The sequence below is a fragment of the Malaclemys terrapin genome, chromosome 4 (assembly GCF_027887155.1).
Source record: "Malaclemys terrapin pileata isolate rMalTer1 chromosome 4, rMalTer1.hap1, whole genome shotgun sequence".
In the NCBI taxonomy this organism is placed as follows: Eukaryota; Metazoa; Chordata; order Testudines; family Emydidae; genus Malaclemys; species Malaclemys terrapin.
Genome location: NC_071508.1, coordinates 16,102,662 through 16,120,364, shown reverse-complemented (window position 1 = coordinate 16,120,364; position 17,703 = coordinate 16,102,662). Strand labels below are relative to the sequence as shown.

The 17,703-nt window shown below is 49.5% G+C and overlaps 1 protein-coding gene across 2 annotated transcripts in view; it reads right to left on the bottom strand.

Annotated features, from left to right (window-relative positions):
• Positions 1 to 17,703, bottom strand: part of PIK3C2B (phosphatidylinositol-4-phosphate 3-kinase catalytic subunit type 2 beta) — an 84,369-nt gene that overhangs the window by 55,202 nt on the left and 11,464 nt on the right. The window contains exon 2 of one of the 2 annotated variants that reach the window (XM_054028040.1): positions 4,358 to 5,378. In XM_054028040.1, the coding sequence (XP_053884015.1) occupies positions 4,358 to 5,290 (933 nt within the window). In that variant the 5' untranslated portion in view covers positions 5,291 to 5,378. Of the gene's footprint in view, positions 1 to 1,012; positions 1,066 to 4,357; positions 5,379 to 17,703 lie in introns of those variants that run through there. The other variant, XM_054028041.1, reaches the window with a different exon arrangement.

Genomic DNA, 17,703 nt, shown 5'->3' with positions numbered 1-17,703 from the left:
AGCAAGTACTGTCCAAACCCAGTCATAGATTTATTCATAGATCCAGTCAAAGATGTATTTTAGTCATTTCTGGTTTAAATTGAGATCCCTTCCCTTTATAACTCACTTATCCTCCGCCATTTCCAAGTCAAGGGTCGTATATACTGACCCAATAGCATATCTTGAAAACTAGAGCCAATCAACAATTTTAAGCACCATTTTCATTCTCAGTGACCCAGAATTAGTAAAGTTTGACTACATTTATTTCAGAAGCATTTTGGCTGTAGAGCAGTGTAATCATTCCTTTGAACCAGAGCAGATCGTCTACTTGTAAAAGAGCCAAGCAAAGAGGCTTCCACTAGCGGTGACTATTCCACAATCCCATATTAGTATTTGTACTACTGTAAAGACTAGCAGCCCCAAATAAGATCAGAGCCCCTTTACGCTAGGTGCTGTACATACGCATAGTAAGAGACAGTCCCTACTTTCAAGAGCTTGTCATCTAAACAGACAAGATGGGGAATGAGGCTAAGTGACTTGCCCAGGGCGATGCAGCAAGGCAGAGGCAGGAATAGATCACAAATAGCCCCGTGCCCTCCCATCTGGACTACGTGGCCTCTCCATAGACATAAAGGACATCCAAATATCAAAAGCTAACGAAGAAACTTCCTGGCGCTTCGAACCAAGAAACAAGAGGAACATCCCCCAAAGGGGTTTCCGTTCCAGCAGGGGCCCCCATTCCTCTACCACCTGTTTAAAATCTCTCTCCCCCTCCCTCTTGAATGCCAGCTGGGCAGGCAGCAGCCTGCCGAGTGCCACGCTCAGTCTCGCGCCATGCATGTGTGTGCGTGCCCGGGTCTCAGAGCCTTGCTCACTCTTTCTGAGCAGACAATGGGCCCACTGTCAGAGCAATTAACCCACCGAATAGTGAAAGGGAGGGAGAGAAAGGGATAGAACACAACCACCGCTAAAGACTATTTTAATGCTCTTTCATGATTAGTTTCTGTCTCCGATTAAACAGAGAGTGACTTACATAACGCCCACCAGCGGCCCCCAGCTGCATCTTTCACTGACCGAGGAGAGGGGGGTCCTGCAGGACTTAACAGGGAAGGTAACTTCACTTGTATTTATATCCCTCCGGTCCTGGAGGCATGGTCCTCTGCATCACATCTGAGAAGGATCCTCACCGCCCCCACACACACATTCCCTGATTAGCTGCTGATACCATGTGCTGGGGTGTGGAGGGGATATCCCCAGCCACAGACTTGAATGCGATGCAGCCCCCTTTCCAGCAGGAATCCTGCTAGGACAGCACCAGGAAGGGCCCGGGAATATATATATTTTAAACGGGATGGCAGGGGAAGAAAGCAAGGTTGGATCCAAAGAATATTTTAGTACCCTCCTCCGCCCCAGCAGGAAAGCAGTCACACTGCTGCTTACAAGGAGACTCCAGTCTCTTTCCTGAGGATCTTGTGACATTTCACAAGCTGTTAGCCTCGCTACCAGGAAGAGCAGATAGAACCGTCAGGGCTGGAGACGCAGATCCTGCCTGGCTGGGGAAGGCTTTTGCTGGACACTACTTTTAGCTTGGACTTTCCCCCTGGACCTTATAAATAGCACAAACAGTTGTAATCTCCAGGGCTGTAGTTCAAGGAAGCACATGGATGCCTGTGTCACAACAGGCCACCGACCAGCAGCAATGTATGGGCAGTGCCAAAGTGCCCCGGTCAGAAGCTTTGTTTGTTGGGATAGCAAACCAAATCAATAGGGATGGATTCCCGAATGATCCTGGGCAGACTGTAAAAGGCATCGTAGGGCTGAGTGCTAGAGACCTGCAGCTGAGTCTTAAAATCAAGGTCCTGAATGCTGGTGGTCAATGGCCCGTCAAGGCCTCATGGCAATTTTGCAGCAATAAGGATCCCGGCATTCTGTGACGAAAGGTTAGCACTACTGGGCATGGTGTACCTGGAGGGGAGGAGGGGGAGAGGAGGAAGAGCAGGTGCAGATGTGGGGAAAGGGCTCTGAGAACTCATGAGTGTCCCCTAGACTAGTGCTTGTCAAACTGGCATGCGAAGCACTTTGCTCAGGGTCTGCAAAGCAGGGCCGCCCGGGGGGGGGGGCAAGTGGGGCAATTTGCCCCAGGCCCCGGGCCTCGCAGGGGCCCCCACGAGAGTTTTTCGGGGGCCCTGGAGCGGGGTCCTTCACTCGCTCCGGGGGCCCTGGAAAACTCTCGTGGGGCCCGGGCCCCCGGAGCTTCTTCCGCTCCGGGTCTTCGGCGGCAGTTCGGTGGCGGGGGGTCCTTCCGCTCTGGGACCCACTGCTGAAGTGCCCTGAAGACCCGTGGTGGGGTGTCCTTCTGCCCCAGGACCCGCCACCGCAGTGCCCTGAAGACCTGTGGCGGGAGGTCCTTCCGCCCCGGGACCCACCGCCGAAGTGCCGGGTGTTCGGCAGCAATTCGGCAGCAGGGACCCCATGCCGCTGAAGACCCTAGGCCCCCTGAATCCTCTGAGCGGCCCTGCTGCAGAGACCCAGCTGATCACAAGGTGCCAGCTCCTCGTCCTTCTTTCCAGCTACCATAAGTACAGGAAACACTTTCCCCCTATTGCTTTCTGATGCCAGCAATGGGCTGTAGTTGCCCCAGGGAAGTTATGTAGGGTTACCATACGTCCGGATTTTCCCGGACATGTCCGGCTTTTTGGGCTCCAAATCCCCGTCCGGGGGGAAATCCCAAAAAGCCAGACATATCCGGGAAAATCGGGACATGCGGAGCCTGCGGTGCCGGGCCGGGGGCGGGACCCCGTGGAGTGTCCTCCTTTTGGACACTCAAGATATGGTAACCCTAAAGTTATGCAAGTGCGAATGGCAGGTGAAGTGGGTGATGGCAGATGGGAGGGGAGGGAATCATGAGACCATCTCTTGGTTTAGCTACAGTTCACACTAGGGAAGAGTTTGAGAATCCTTGCCTAGCCCCACAAATTCACTTGGTGGCTGTGGCCACACCCAGAACTGCCCAGTGAGGCCCAGATGTTGCCTGAGCTGAAAGGAGAGAGAGAATCGGTGCTTGGAAAGAGGGGAATGTGCACGAGGTCTCTACCATCCGGGCGGATTCTTGCATAGCAATATCACAACCAGCTGCTGACTGGGCTGTCACAGGATTTGCATTTCTTCTCCACTGCTGCCTTAAGTGGCTGATTTCCTCACTCTGATCTACCCTCCAGAAGGGTTAAGGCCACAGCCTCATGATCCAACACCTCTTGGGCAATGTGTTTTCAGGAAAGGGATCTTACTGACGCCCCCAGGGAAAGGGGCCAGACCCAGTGCACAGACGTCCTTAATAAAGATGCGTAAACAACACATTGGACAACACAGAATGACACAGGGAGCCAGAGTCAAGCTGGTTTCTCTACAGTAGTCAGGGGACAAAGGGCGGGGAGAGAGAGACACACACAGATTATTTGCATGCAGAGAGAAGCCTGAGGAGGTCAGGCTGTCTCTGTGCAAGGCCACATCCCAGCTCCTCTGGTATGCATCACTTCCCTGGCTCTTGCTGCCTCGCAGGCATTACATCTGCTCCCTGGCCATCTAGTCTAGTAGACCATCCTCCAGCCGCAGGCCTGGCCTCAGCTGTGTGCAGTGCTGGTTCACAGACATGCCATGAGCCCTGCCCTGCTGAGTCAGCACCCGCTTCCCCCATTGACCCCTGCAAATGGAACCCTATCAAATCCTTCGGGCCTTGGACTCCTCTCCACCTCCTGCCCTGCCCCCTTGTCCCTACAGTATGGGGGTCTACTCGCCAGATCTCCCTTCTGTTGTGCTCTCCAGTTCTTCCAGCAAGGCCTCCCTCGCACACCTGAACATGGCCCAGCCCCCATCTATGGTGGTGGTGGAAGGGGTGAGGGCTCTCTATGGATATGTCTACACTGGGCCCTAAGCCCAGGCTCTGACTTGGGTTTGAGACCAAGCCCGCCTTCCGCCCACACACAAATGAGTCTGACTAACATCAGCAAGCACTCATTTTGCATTGTGGATGTAGGTCAATTCACAGACCCGAGTCAGAAGTGGTGCAGTATGGATGTGTTTGCGCGGCTGAGACGCGGATCCAGCAATTGTCAACCCAAGTTTACAGTGCAGCGTGGACTCGCAAACATGCTTGGAAACACCAAGTCCACAAGCATGGGTCCCTCAGACCCAGGTTTACAATGCAGTGAAGACAACCCTGTAAGGCCGCTAATGGAGGTAAACCCACTCCCAATTGAATCCTAGAGGTCAAGCTTAGAAAGGGCAGTTGTGAATGGGTAGGAGCAGCCTAGGATTGGGGTGGGGTTCACACCTGCTTCTCTCAGCCCAGCCTCTAAGGAGAAAGCCAAAAGCCTCTTACCGGATCCACTGAGATCCTGCGGTTCTTGTTGGGCACCACGTTCTTCCGGTTGCCAAACTTAGAGACGTAGGTCCTGGGAGGGACTTGGGGTGGCATGGTCTTGCTCCGAGCCACTGGCTTTCCAGAGGTCTCCTTCTCAAAGATGTTCCTGCCTTCCTTCCAGCCCCAGGTGGCCTCTCTCAGGAGATCCGTGTCATAGGTGGACTTCAGGTTGAGGCGGGTGATGGCGTCATTGATGCCGTCGTAGTCCATGGCGCCGTAGGGGTCTTCCTCCGAAATCCTGCGGGCCAGCAGCTTTCCATCGGACAGCTCGTGGGCTGAGGAGAACATGTTGATGTCTCTGGGCTGGGGCCCTTTGTAGGACAGCGAGGAGCTTTTGAGGGAAGAGTGATTCACCTCAGAGGAGTTCCAGATGGAGAGGCGAGGGGGCAGCGGGGGAGGAGAGAGCTTCTTGGGGGAGCCATCTTGGCCCGAGGTCCCGTTGAGTGGCTCGCTGAGGAAGTCTTCCCCCGAGCCATCAAAGATGTACAGGTAGTCACTGGCGAGAGGGCCCTTCAGCCAAGGCTGGTTCTCCAGCTCAGGTGGTGGGACAGATGAGGTAGAGTTGTTGGTGCCAGGAGCTCTCGAGCTCCCTTGAACCGAGAGGGAGTTGTAGTTGAGGGTGGGGTCCGAGCCAGAGAGACCTCGCATTAATTTGATGCTGTGGCAGTCGTTCCTGACAGCAGGTTTGTTGTAATCCAGAGCCGGGTCATCCCAGGAAATGAGGGAGCGGTCATTGTTTTGCTTGGCCTGACTCTCCTCCTTGTCCTGCCTCAGGCGGGACAGAGCGTCATACTCCATCTGCAGGGCTTCAGCCAGAGCCAGCTCCTTCGGGCTGATCCCCACCGACTCCAAAGACTTCCAGTGCTCTCCATTGCCTCTGGTCGCAGACATCTCTCAGGGGAACAAGTGCCAGGGACCACCTGCTACTTCCTGCTGGCCTCAGGGGTTAGGAACAAAGACATACTGCACCACCAGTGACCTGCAGGAGAGAGTGACAAAGATAGGGTCAGCGTACCAGCACACAGGCTACTGCTTCACCAAAGGCTTAGCTATAATAAGGATGTTGCTTTTATATAGAGCCTGACTTTCGGAAGTATTGAGCACCCACAACTCTGATCAGAGACAATGGGACAGCCAGGTACCCAGCACTTCTGGAAATCAAGCCCCTGTAGTTTTGGAACCTATAGTGTTCTCCTGCCCTGTGGCAGTAAGGGAATTAAGCAGAATCTCAGGGTTACTCAATGGCACTCACTTCCCCTTGCCTCCCAAAGTGCTGTCCAAATTAACTGATCCCACAAACGGTAGCGGTGATTTTAGATGGGAGGGATTGCTGAGTGGAGGAGAGGCCTAATGCATTCTAACCCTCGAACACTGTGGGTTCAAAACTTTGACTCAGACAGAAGTATTATTGGTTATCCACTGCAAATGGATTTCCATCTCCGCTGCTAGCTCCCTGGGGCAGGATCGGTCCATGACTCTGCACAGTGCCCAGCACGAGGTGGCCCTGATCTCAGGCTGTGTGTTATTACACTGTGATAGTTCTCTCGATGCAAAATCCTAAGGTGCAGACAAGGTACAGGTAGCTTTTACCTCACCGAAGGTAACTGAGGCCAACTCCAGATGGAGGGTATGGGGTGACCTCAACTAGCTACATCAAGGTAAAAACTACCAGAGCCCTGGTCTCCATTACCTTGATGTAAAAACACACCTTTTGTGCAGTGAAGGCTTGGCCCCCATGCACTCACTCCATAAAAATAATGATGAAATGGCTGAGTAGAAGGCTACCCGAGCATCTTAGATAATCATGGATCTCCCACAGTTACAGAAACCCACTACAATGGAAGGGAAACGTAACAAGGCCACAGGAGATTCTGGGTTGGTGGGGTTTCTATTAGTCATTATAATCGATGTACAACATGGGCCTGAATTTCCCCTGCTTCACCCTGTACATTGCTACCAAATCACAATGGCCACTCAAGGAATCCTGTCCTGTAACTTTAGACTTAAGCTAAACCCTTCGGCCTGGGGGAAATCTCACGGCTGAGATTGTTCAAAACCACCTGTGGGATATGGACACTCAGTTCCCAATAGAATTACTGGGAACCGGGCATCCACTTTTTTTTAAGGGCAGGTTGAATGATCTCAGCTCGTTGGCTCTGTATTGGCTGGAATGCACCTAGCACACTTGCGGTGCTCTTCGTTAACCGAGACTAATCAAAGCCAATAGCTAGTAGCCAAAGCCAAAGGCTGCTCCCAAGTGTGCTGAGTAGTTTGCACGACACGCTCCTTGGATCGCACCATTTACTTTCCCAAGTTCAGATGTGAAAGAAGGAGGCAAAAGGGGGGGGGGGGAGAAAAGGCAGATGCAAACCACCTTCCTCCTTCTTGGCCCCAGCCCAAAACATCTAAACCACAGTGACCACAGAACTCTATAGCACAGAGCCAGATTCCCCTTTTCCGCCAACTGATCTGATGCCCTGGAACTCCGCTCTCAGAAGTGCAGACCGCTGAGGTCTCTGCTGGCCAACACGACATTGCTCAGAGGAAGGATATTTCACCTCCTCTTCCCTTCTTAGCAAAATAAATAACTACATGGATGTTAAACAACAGAATGGAGCAAGACCAAACCTCGGGAGACACAGGCGTCCGGCTTTTTTCATCGCTGGAGCTGACGGCCAGCTCAGCATTTTCACTCTCCAATCAAGAGAGTCTAGCTCTTGAAAGGTGGAGGATCATTAACAGAGAGACTGCTATGAAATAGAGCTGTTCTTTATCCACACACTCACAGTTCTGCAAGGAACAGCATTTGTGGGTAGGTTAGTAAAGTTCTGAAAAGGGAGAGTTGGATATTTTTCCCTTTATCCTGATTTCTGGGGCATGGGAAGAAGCAGATAATACATTACAACTGAGAGAGATAGAGAGTTTGTGTGTGTGTGTGTGTGTGTGTGTGTGTGTGTGTGTGTGTGTGTGCGCCCACACAACTTCTACTGGAAGGAATCAGAGATGTTCAATTGTGGGTCATAAGCCTTATACTGCTGTTAGCTAACAGAGATTCTTCTTTTGCAGAAGCAGTAGGGGCCTGTACTTTTGGAACAGGAGATCTGAGCTCTGTCCCCACTGCCTCCATGAAGGTGTACAGTACATGGATAATTAGGACCTGTTACACTATTTTGTCATGGATTATAGGAAACCATGTCATTGAATGCTCTGAGCCTCTGAATGAGTCATTCCAGCTAATAAAATCCATGCACATCTTATGCCCCTTTCCATGCTGGGACACCACATGGCTAACCATCGCTTTCACAGCTGGGCGTGCCAGTGAGCCACAGGATGGTCACTCCGCACCCCACCCAATGGGAACTGGATATTTGGATGGTAACATGGGATGGGCACGTTCTGATGGGAGAGCATTCCCCTGTGTGTCACCCTGTCCCTGCCACCCCACCCCACCCCAGCACAGTTCTGAGGACATGTCGATGGGACCACTGGAAGGTGCAAGTGCTCATTATGGGGTGAGAGAGCGCTGCAAGTCATTTGAAAAGAGAACAATCCCTGACCACTTTGGAGACAGACAGACAGCCTTCTTATTGCAATGTGCCCATCAGAAGCCTGGGAACAATACTGAGTTTTCATTCTACATCACTGTCATCCAAGTTTTACTACATCCCATTTCTCCTGTGTATAAATTGGCCCCCAATGTACCACCACAGCAATGAGTTTCATTTTGGAGGTGCTAATTAGCCAGCATAGAGGGAACATAGCACCTACAGCTTCCCCAGTTGCAAGTCCAGCAGGTCCCCATCTCCAAATCCATAGTTCCATAGTATGGGAGACACTTTCTCACAACTACATACCCCATAGAGTTGATGTTTTCCTCCCTGGGTCTCCTCAGGGTTATGAGGAAAAATTTTCTTGAAATTGCAGTGTAATTCAGTAAAATCAAATACCGGAAGCTCCACCTCAGAGGTCAAAGGCCTGTTCCGTGCACCTGCACATAAAAACGACCATGCAGTTCCACACACACATCAGGCAACAGAGCCCAGCAGGCAGGTAGGGCATTAGACACCTGAGCCATGTGCAATCTTGCTAATTGCATGCACATTTCTTGCACCTGGACCTCAGCTTTGCATTGCTGCAAATGTGGCCCACTCTCTGAAAGAAAAGCATCAAGGAGTCACAGTGTCAGTTCATTTCAGGCTGACGGGGTTTCTAGGAGGAACAGAAGCCCAATTCTCCTTTCACTTCCAGTAGGTGTAACCCCATTGACTTCAGTGGGGTTACTCATGATTTAAGAAGAGAATCAGGCTCAAGGGATCCAACGTTCCAGTGCAGGATGCCTTTCTCAATGAGAGGGGTCTGCTCTCAAGCCCCCCAATAGTCAACCAGAGCGCCACGCCTTTAACAGGAACAGACTGCGTTGAGCAAGGGGCTGGCTGCCATCTGCATCGGAAACAAAGTGACCATCGTTCTGTGGGTGCCAAGCTCTGGGAGTATGAATAGGAGGCAGTAACACAGCACCGCTCCCTCTGCCCAGAGAAACCCAGCCAGCTAGCGATTAACAGCAATGGGAAGGGGGGCCAAACATCAGCAGGAGACAAAACCAATGAAAAATATAAGGCAGAGACTGAAATGATCTCACACCCCGCGTCAGACGGGGAGGACGAGGTTAGGAGAAGTCTCCCTCTGGACGCCCCAGCGCAGCAGTGAAGTCACATCTTGGAAATATTCCCCTTAGAGCTCCTGAAAAGCAACCAGAGGTGGAGGAGGGGAAATCTGGCAATGCCTGCGACCATATGCCAAAGGTATCAAGGACACTTGGGAGCAGTCCGGGGATATAGTCTGAATTTCAGGCGCTGCAAACTCTGGTCAGGGGGAAGCTTGGAATGAAGAGAGCTGCAGCAAAGAAAGTGGAATGGGCGTGGGGGGTGCGGGGAGAACCTGTCGTGGTGGCAGTTCAGTGTAGTCTGTGCTGTCCTAGGAGGCAGGCAGGTGCACCGAGACGAGAGAAGAGAAAGAGAGAAGAGCTATAAAGAGAGGGAGAAAGAAAAGAAAGAGCATGTGCACACTCATAGGTAAAATACACACACACACACCCCTCATTCCCCTTCCTGGACCCGGCTTCTCAGTGCCCTGCGACTGACACGGCCAGAGCAAAGCAGCTTCCTGGGCATGTGCTTAAGCCTTCTCTGGGTGGCAGACAAGCCTGCCCTGTCCCCACAAGATTCCTTGCTGTGGTTAGTGACGCTCTGGCAGGATTTCCACCGAGTTACTGGTGGCCGGCCGGCATCGCGCTGAGCTGACCCCGGTTGGCCAGGCTTCCCTGTGGCCTAAACAAAGAAACCCACAGACGCACAACTACAGCACGAGAGGCTTCAGCGACGCTGTGAAGCCCTGCCTGGGCTGCCGTTTGCAGGTCACTCCTACTGTGGAGACAGCTAAGGGGTGCCGAGGGGCGGTCAGCCACCGCAGGTGTCATTTATCCAGAGTGTAGGTACTGCAAGCCTCCCCGACATGTGGGGCCTGTCATGTGCGGCTCAGCCCTGAACTGGAATAGGGTGACCAGACAGCAAGTGTGAAAAATCGGGATGGGGGTAGGGGGTAATAGGAGCCCATATTTAAAAAAGCCCCAAATATCGGGACTGTCCCTATAAAATCGGGACATCTGGTCACCCTAAACCGGCAGGACCCCCTCAGGGTGTCAGAGAGGAGTTCAGTCTCCACAGCCTGCCCAGGCTTTGGTGCCTCTGCTGAGATGATGGGGTTGGCTTTTCTGAGGTGGGCACCTGTCCACTAAGAACTGGACCAAGACCTGCCATTCTCATTCCATACAACCATCAGAGGGAAATGACTTTTGGACACCACCAACCTGAGCTTGATTCAGACCAGTGACAGAGGGCTGAAGGGCTCCATAGCTCCTTCCCACCCAGCCCCCACAAGTCAGCCAGAATGAATTAGTCTGCAGGCAGCCACAGCCTATACTTCCAGCCTGCGGTAATGCCATGGCACTGAAGAGGTGTATCAAAGTCAGCTGGGTAATGAGAACTGATGACAACAGTGATATTGAAACCCCAACACCTTTGCCAGCGTGGGAATGGGCGGCCCAGGCGAAGCAAGCTAGTCAGTGACATGGAGCAAGGCACCGCCTGGTCCTGACTGAGGGCTTGTTTCCTGACACACAGGCGCTAGATTATCCCATCGCTGCATGTGTTTCAGAGAGTCTGTTTGTTCCCTCTGCCGCCCACGTGCCAGCGTCCTTTCTTTCCATAACGTGCCGCTGAGTGCAGAGCTGCTCAGACATTTTCTGTCATATTGTTTTTAAATGGAAAATGGCTTTTCCACAAAACAAATGTTCACTATGAAAATTTTCCATTTCTGTCACCAATTTGGGGGTGGAGGGGGTTGTCGAAAAACCAAAATCACAGATTCCTAAATGCCAAGGCCAGCAGGGACCATTGTGATCATCTAGTCTGACCTCCTGTAGGACCCAGGCCAGAGAACTGCCCCCACAATAATTCCTAGAGCAGAACTTTTAGAAAAACCTCCAATCTTGATTTAAAAATTGCCAGCAAGGGAGAATCCACCACAACTCTTTGTAAATTGTTTCAATGGTTAATTACTCTCCCCGTTTAAAATGTATGCCTTAGTTCCAGTCTGTACTTGTCTAGCTTCCATTTCCTGCCCCCGGCTCATGTTATACTTTCTTCTGCTAGATTGAAGAGCCCATTAAAAAATATTTGTTCCCCAGGCAGGTATTTATAGACTAATCAAGTCACTCCTTAAACCTTCTTTTTGTTAAGCTAAACTTGTTTGTGCGCTCAGAGTCTATCACTGTAAGGCGGGTTTTCTAATCATCTGATCATTCTCATGGCTCTTCTCTGACCCCTCTCTCATTTATCAGCCCCCTTCTTCAATTGGGATACGGTGGTCAGAAAGACGGGGCTAAAACCTGCCTGGAGCAGACCTCTGAGTCACAGCCAGGTGCAGCGATGAACTGCCTGCACTCAGACTTGGTGTTGAAGCAGGGGAGAGAACAGCAACCGCTCGAGAAATCCACTTGAAATCACAGAGCTAGGCCATGCCACATGCATGAGGACTGGAGAATCAACTCCCTCCTGCAGCAGTTACCTGGCCATGAAGAGGATGATTTAGTTGGGAATTGGTCCTGCTTTGAGCAGGGGGTTGGACTAGATGACCTCCTGAGGTCCCTTCCAACCCTGATATTCTATGATTCTATGATCGTGTGAGCAGGGCCGGCTCCAGGGTTTTGGCCGCCCCAAGCAGCCAAAACCAAAAAAAAAAAAAAAAAAAACCCCAAAAAAACAGCCGCGATCGCGATCTAAAAAAAGCCGCGATCGCGATCTGCGGCGGCAATTCCCAGGCGGAGTGACGGACCTTCCGCCGAATTGCCGCCGAATACCTGGAACTGCCGCCCCTGTCCGGAACGGCCGCCCCAAGCACCTGCTTGAGAAGCTGGTGCCTGGAGCCGGCCCTGCATGTGAGATGCAAGTGACATAACCAAGAGAGTGGGGCAGACCGTACCCCCCAGCTCCCCAGACTCCAGTGGCTTTCTACACATGCCTTCTTAAAATAGTTTATGTAGCAATTTCCCTCTGCTGCCGAGTCATAAGCAAATGCAGAGCCGGGTTAGTAAGATCAGAGTAAGAGTGACGGCCTTTCGGTGGGAGGCAGGAGCCCTGTACATGCACATGTGTGTGGGCAACAGCAGAGGATAAAGGGAACTGAAAAGCCACATAAAAAACTGTTCTAACGCCCATCTGTGTTCTGGGTGCCCCAGCATCTCTCCTGGTTACCTTCCAGACCGCAGCTAAAGCAGCGCTTAGTATTTATCTGACAACGCCCTGCACAGGCCCAGCAGCATGGGACAAAACTGGGGGGACTGATCCAAAGCCCACTGCGCACAGTGGAAAAAACTCCCAGCGGCTTCAGTGGCCTTCAGATCAGGCCCGGTGAGATCTCACAAAACCAATCAAGAGAGGAGATGCTCTTGAAAGAAACAAGGGGGGATCAACCCAGTCACACCTGCCTTCACAGAAGAAATGTATGGCCCCATCTCCTGTTTCACTACATTGCTCTGGGGTAGAGCTAGTTGGGAATTTTTTGACAAAACGTTTTTCATCCGAAAATGCCGATTCATCAAAACTGAAACTTTTCACAGGAAAGGGTCAGTTCTGGTGAATTTTTTGACTGGAAAATGTTTTTGCAAAACATTTTTAAATTGTCCAAGTGTTTCAATACGGAATTATTTAGCTCAAAAGGGATTGTTTTGAGCAAGTCCCCTGGCCTGTGTTCTACAGGGAATCAGACAAGATTGTCACACCAGTCCCCTCCGGGCCCTGGAATCTAGGAACAGAATGAAAAAGTCCAGGCTTCTGGTTCCAAACAACTTTTTGTTTTGAAATTTAAGGTCATTATAACATCCAAAAGAACTAAATAAAAAGTTATCAAATGAAATGAAACATTTCAAAATTACGGAAACATTTCTACGGACCCAAACTGAAGGATTTTGTGTTTTTTTCAGATTTTCAGTTCATGAACATTTTCAAGATTTTGACTTGTAGTCCTGATTTGAGAAAGGACAATTTTTCCATGTCTCAGAAATTTTCACAGGATGAGAAAACCATTTCCTGTCGCCTGGACTCTGGTGGCATTTCCAAAGCACAGGCAGCAGAATGAGGTATTTGAGGGCTGCTTTCAAAAGCTAACCATGCACAGGTGAAATTCACCCCTGCACGGAGGGCTAGAGTGAGGCCTAACTACCAGTAAAGTGTTCAGCATAGTGGTGCTTCAGTCCTGTGCAGGCAAAGCCCTCTGCCTAGGGATAGAGCTCATCTTTTAAAAGAAGGGGGCTCTAGACAGGTAACCATTAGACATGGGAACTAGCTCCTCCTCCACTAACTCCCCTGCTTGCCCCCCATGGAAAGCCAATGCCTAAGAGATTCAAGCAAGTTTTGCACTGCCGCAGGGATGGACTAGAAAATCCAATGGGTCTTTTTCCACCTCCCATTTCCATTTGTTCTCTCCAAGTCTCAGCTCTGCTGAAAACGCTTGTCATTTGCCGTGCTCATTCTTTGCCAGTTAGGTAAGCATCCATCTGCATTTCCATTAGAAACTCCCTCTCCTCCCAAAAATCTATTACAAAAATTACATAGGTCCGAAATTTGGCTGGTGAGGTCTCAGTCTAGGAGTGAAAGGAGCTGGAACCAAATTGTAAAGGAACAGAGAAGAACAATTTTTTCCTCCATAAAAAATAACACTAAAGGAATAGATTTCTGACTTTGAATTTCCTGGCATTTGTCAGGGTCACGTCAGATCTAGGAGAGCCTTTAAATCAACACTTTCTGTGCCCCCCTCTCAAAGAATTACTTCCCAGTGCCTGCATATTACCATGCAGGCCTGTGGCGTGGCTGAGAAGGGATAGATACTTAGGGTGAAATTCACTCCTGTGCACTGAAATCCCTTGCAAGCCCTCTGGTTAAAGTTTAACCCCATTTCCTATTTGGCATCCCGGCAGCTCAGAGCGCAAAAGAGACCAAGCCCAACAACGTACATTTGAATCTCATGTCAGTAGCACAAGCACAGCGTTACTGAGATGCCCCATGAGGGTCTATTCCTAAACTTTCACTGACCGACAACTATTGGGAAATAAAGACAAAATAGCCCATGCTACTATCCAGATCTTTACACGATCAAAGCATGTTGCAAATATTCATTAAGATGGTGTGGGACAAACCAAACCTGTTAACGGGAGCAAGGCCCTGAGCCCACAAAGCATAGCAATGAGGAGTCAGATTGGGCTTCAGTAGAATTACTCGCATGCTTAAAGTTAAGCACTGTTTTGGAAATTCAGCATTTTAGGACCCTAGTCAAAGGTCTCCAAATTTAGTGTTGCCAACTCTCACTATTTTCTCATGACTCCTGCAATAGTTGGTGTTTCTCTTAAATCCCCAGTGCCCGGAGTCATGTGATTTAGATGAGAATCTCAGCTATCATTTAGGGGAAGAGGTAGCTCCTAGCCCTCCTGGGTCTGAGGAAGATCTTGAAAACATGAACCCTGAAGGCTCAAAGCCCAGAAGGCCAATAATAAGAGCTTAAAATGTATAATTTAATACAAAGCAACACAACACCTCATGATTTTTAAGCCAATGTAATGATTTTGGACCATTGTGAGTTGGCAATAATGCAAGTCCTTGCTATTTAAAACACCAGCCAGGGCTAGGCGGGTAATGGCAAATATACCCTTTGTGTCCAGGAACTGGGGAAACTTTTTCATCTCACACCTGTAGTTTTCTTTTGACAAAGTTTAAGTCCCATTTTCGTCTGGTGTGTATATACACAATTAGCATAATTACATGTAATTGCACAATCCCTGCTAGCACTTCCCTGTGTAACCATGTCAGAGTGGCCAATGGCATTTTTAAAGAGACCCACAGGTAAATTTAACCCCTGGAAAGATACATGGTTAAACAGACAGGCTCAGGAAAAGGGAGAGGAATGGGAGACTTTAGTGTGGGGTTTCAAAATCCCATCTTTCAAGGCCTGGATTTTGGTGATTTTCACCGAATTTATTTTTCAAATAGCAGAGCAGCCGTATCCACCCATAACCTTCCATGGCTGAAAACAATCAACAGCAGCATTTAGTCTGAAAACAAACATATGGGATGTTATTGAACAACAATAACAATAAAACCCTTCTGAAAAATTGTAAAACATGATTACGTTGATTTGGATTTTAAACATTTTGGATCAAATCCAATCCTGATGTGAACTGGTACAACTCCAGGGACATCAATGGAGTTCTGTTCATTTGTAGCTAGGATGAATTTGGCCCTTCATGTTTAGTATTCGTATTGCAATTCAAATGCAATTGCTCTGGGCCACCGGGGGGGGGGGGGGGGATTATCATTGGAGCTTTAAACTAAGTCTATCTAAGCTTGTCGGCACGCAAATGTTGTACAGCTTTAACTACACTGGTATAGTTAAAGCAATACAACTCCTTGAGTGTGGACGCAATTTTACTGGCATAAAAATGCATATACCAGTACAGGAGGGAGAATGAGCTATGCGGGTATGAGGCATCTTTATAATAGTATAGCTGCATCCTCCCTACGGGTTGAACTGATAACTATTCAAGTTAAAAAACTAACTACATAAATAAAAATCATCCTTGCCAATAGTTCTACCAGTTCAAAATCTGTATAGAGAGCAGGTGTAATGCTCTTATTTATGTTATAAGAGGCAGTTGTTTACTAAGTACCAGCTGATCATGAAGAAAAACATGTTTACTGAGGTTTCAAAGCTACTGAACATGTATATTTATGAGCGGGTTGTTAAACTGGAATGAATTGGTGTCATTTACAATTCCCTGATTGACTGCAATACTAAATAACACGTAACAAACACTCCACTCAGCACTGGGGCACCATCACGCTAGGACCAGTCAGTGTCCGGAAGAGCTTACAGCTAATTTCCCCAGTTATACAATGGGGATATTGATACTAACATGCTTTGAGATCTGTGGATGAAAAATGTTCAGTAAGCAGTAGGTATTATTATTATTTCATATACAATAACTGAAACACACTAAGCGCTGGGCTGATAACTGTACCTGGTACCCTTCGGATGAAACGCACCTGCTGCCAGGCTAGAAAAATGGGGGCTTGATCCTCATCTCATTTGAGTCAATGGGAAAAAACAACCAACCCTCTCACTGGTTTTAATAGAGAAGGATCAAGTCCTAAGTGTTTTAAGGTTTTTTGCCCAAGGGAAGGGAAATTTCATTTCCAGCACCAGCCTCTGTTGAACACAACAGGTTGAGAGGCAAAAACCAAGGGCATTGAAAGGAAAATGGATGCTGCTGCTGAAGTGCAGTTAATGGGGACTTTTCCTTTCCAGCCCAGGGGATCCCCTAAAAATGAGAGAATACAAACTCAACCCTCCCATCTGGCCCATTACAGGCCTGCCACAGAATGCACAGGGCAGGGATGGGTTTATTATTATTGGCCTTTCTATTACAAGTGAACTTCCCCCAACAGGGCTGCTACATAAATAGGACCCGATTAAATGCTCCAATGAAGTCTTTCCATTAACATCAACAAGCTTTGGATCTGGCCCAAAACGTTGCCATGCTGGATCAGGCCCATGGTTCATGCAGTCCAGTATCTGCCTCTGACAGTGCCCAGCATCAGCTGTTCATGAAACCCCTTCATGGAGCATTAGGGAGTAGACTACCCCGATGGGGAGTTTCTTCCTGACCCCCCTCAGTGACTGGTCAGTTTAGCCCTGAAGCATGAGGGTATATATACTTTTTATCCTATCCAGTGCAACTGGGGAGGTTGCTATTATTGGTAGAAATGTCTAATCCAGGGAGCAGAGACTATACCATGTGATTTAGGCAGTGAAGAGCGACTCAGAGACTGAAACCCATCGGCATGAACCATTCGTGGCATCAAAATCAAGTGGCTAGATTTTCCAAAGAGCTCAGTCCCCAGCAGCCTGCATTGTTCCCACTGTGCATGGGTCAGGGGGTGGGCAGATTCTCCATTATTCTCAGCAGGAGCTGCTGGGGGGTGAGCCCTTTTGAAAATCTGGCCCTAAGTCGGTTTGTAGATAATTAGCGAATGGAGCAAGGGGCTGCTGAATTGTCTAATGAACTGTTCACTGCTCATAGTTCACCCAGATCTACAACTATGTTTGGCCACACAGCTCCCCGTCACAGAGGACCATCCAGACACCACCCCCATCCCCTTGCGTGCAGATGGATTCCTCCTAACACACATGATACTGTAAATTAACAGACAGATACCCTCAAGGGTTGACCAAGGTCATAGGCAGAGGGGCTTGGGGGGGAGGCAGTGAGGCAGACAGAACCATGCTGAAAATCTAAGCGGGGAGGGGGGAGAGAGGCCCAGCCCTCTTTTCTCTTTGCTACGCATGGCTGAACTGATTGCTTTGCACAGCTGGTGTGATGCACAAGGGGGCAGCCCTATGGCTTGGAGCAGCGGGCCTTTCAGACACACAGAGGGGAAAGTTCACCACCACACACCCCACTCCTCTCTCTCTCTGACATACACACACACACACACTCGAACAGGAGCATTTCCTTTCTACATCTTGGGTGTCTCAAAAGAGTCGGTCCTCTCCCAGACGTCCTGCAAGGAGATTTACAGAGAGATCATTTCATGCTGATTAAAGGTCCCAGATCTGCAGCCCTGGGTACCAACATCCTCTAGATCAGTGGCTCTCAACCTTTCCAGATGACTGTACCCCTTTCTGGAGTCTGATTT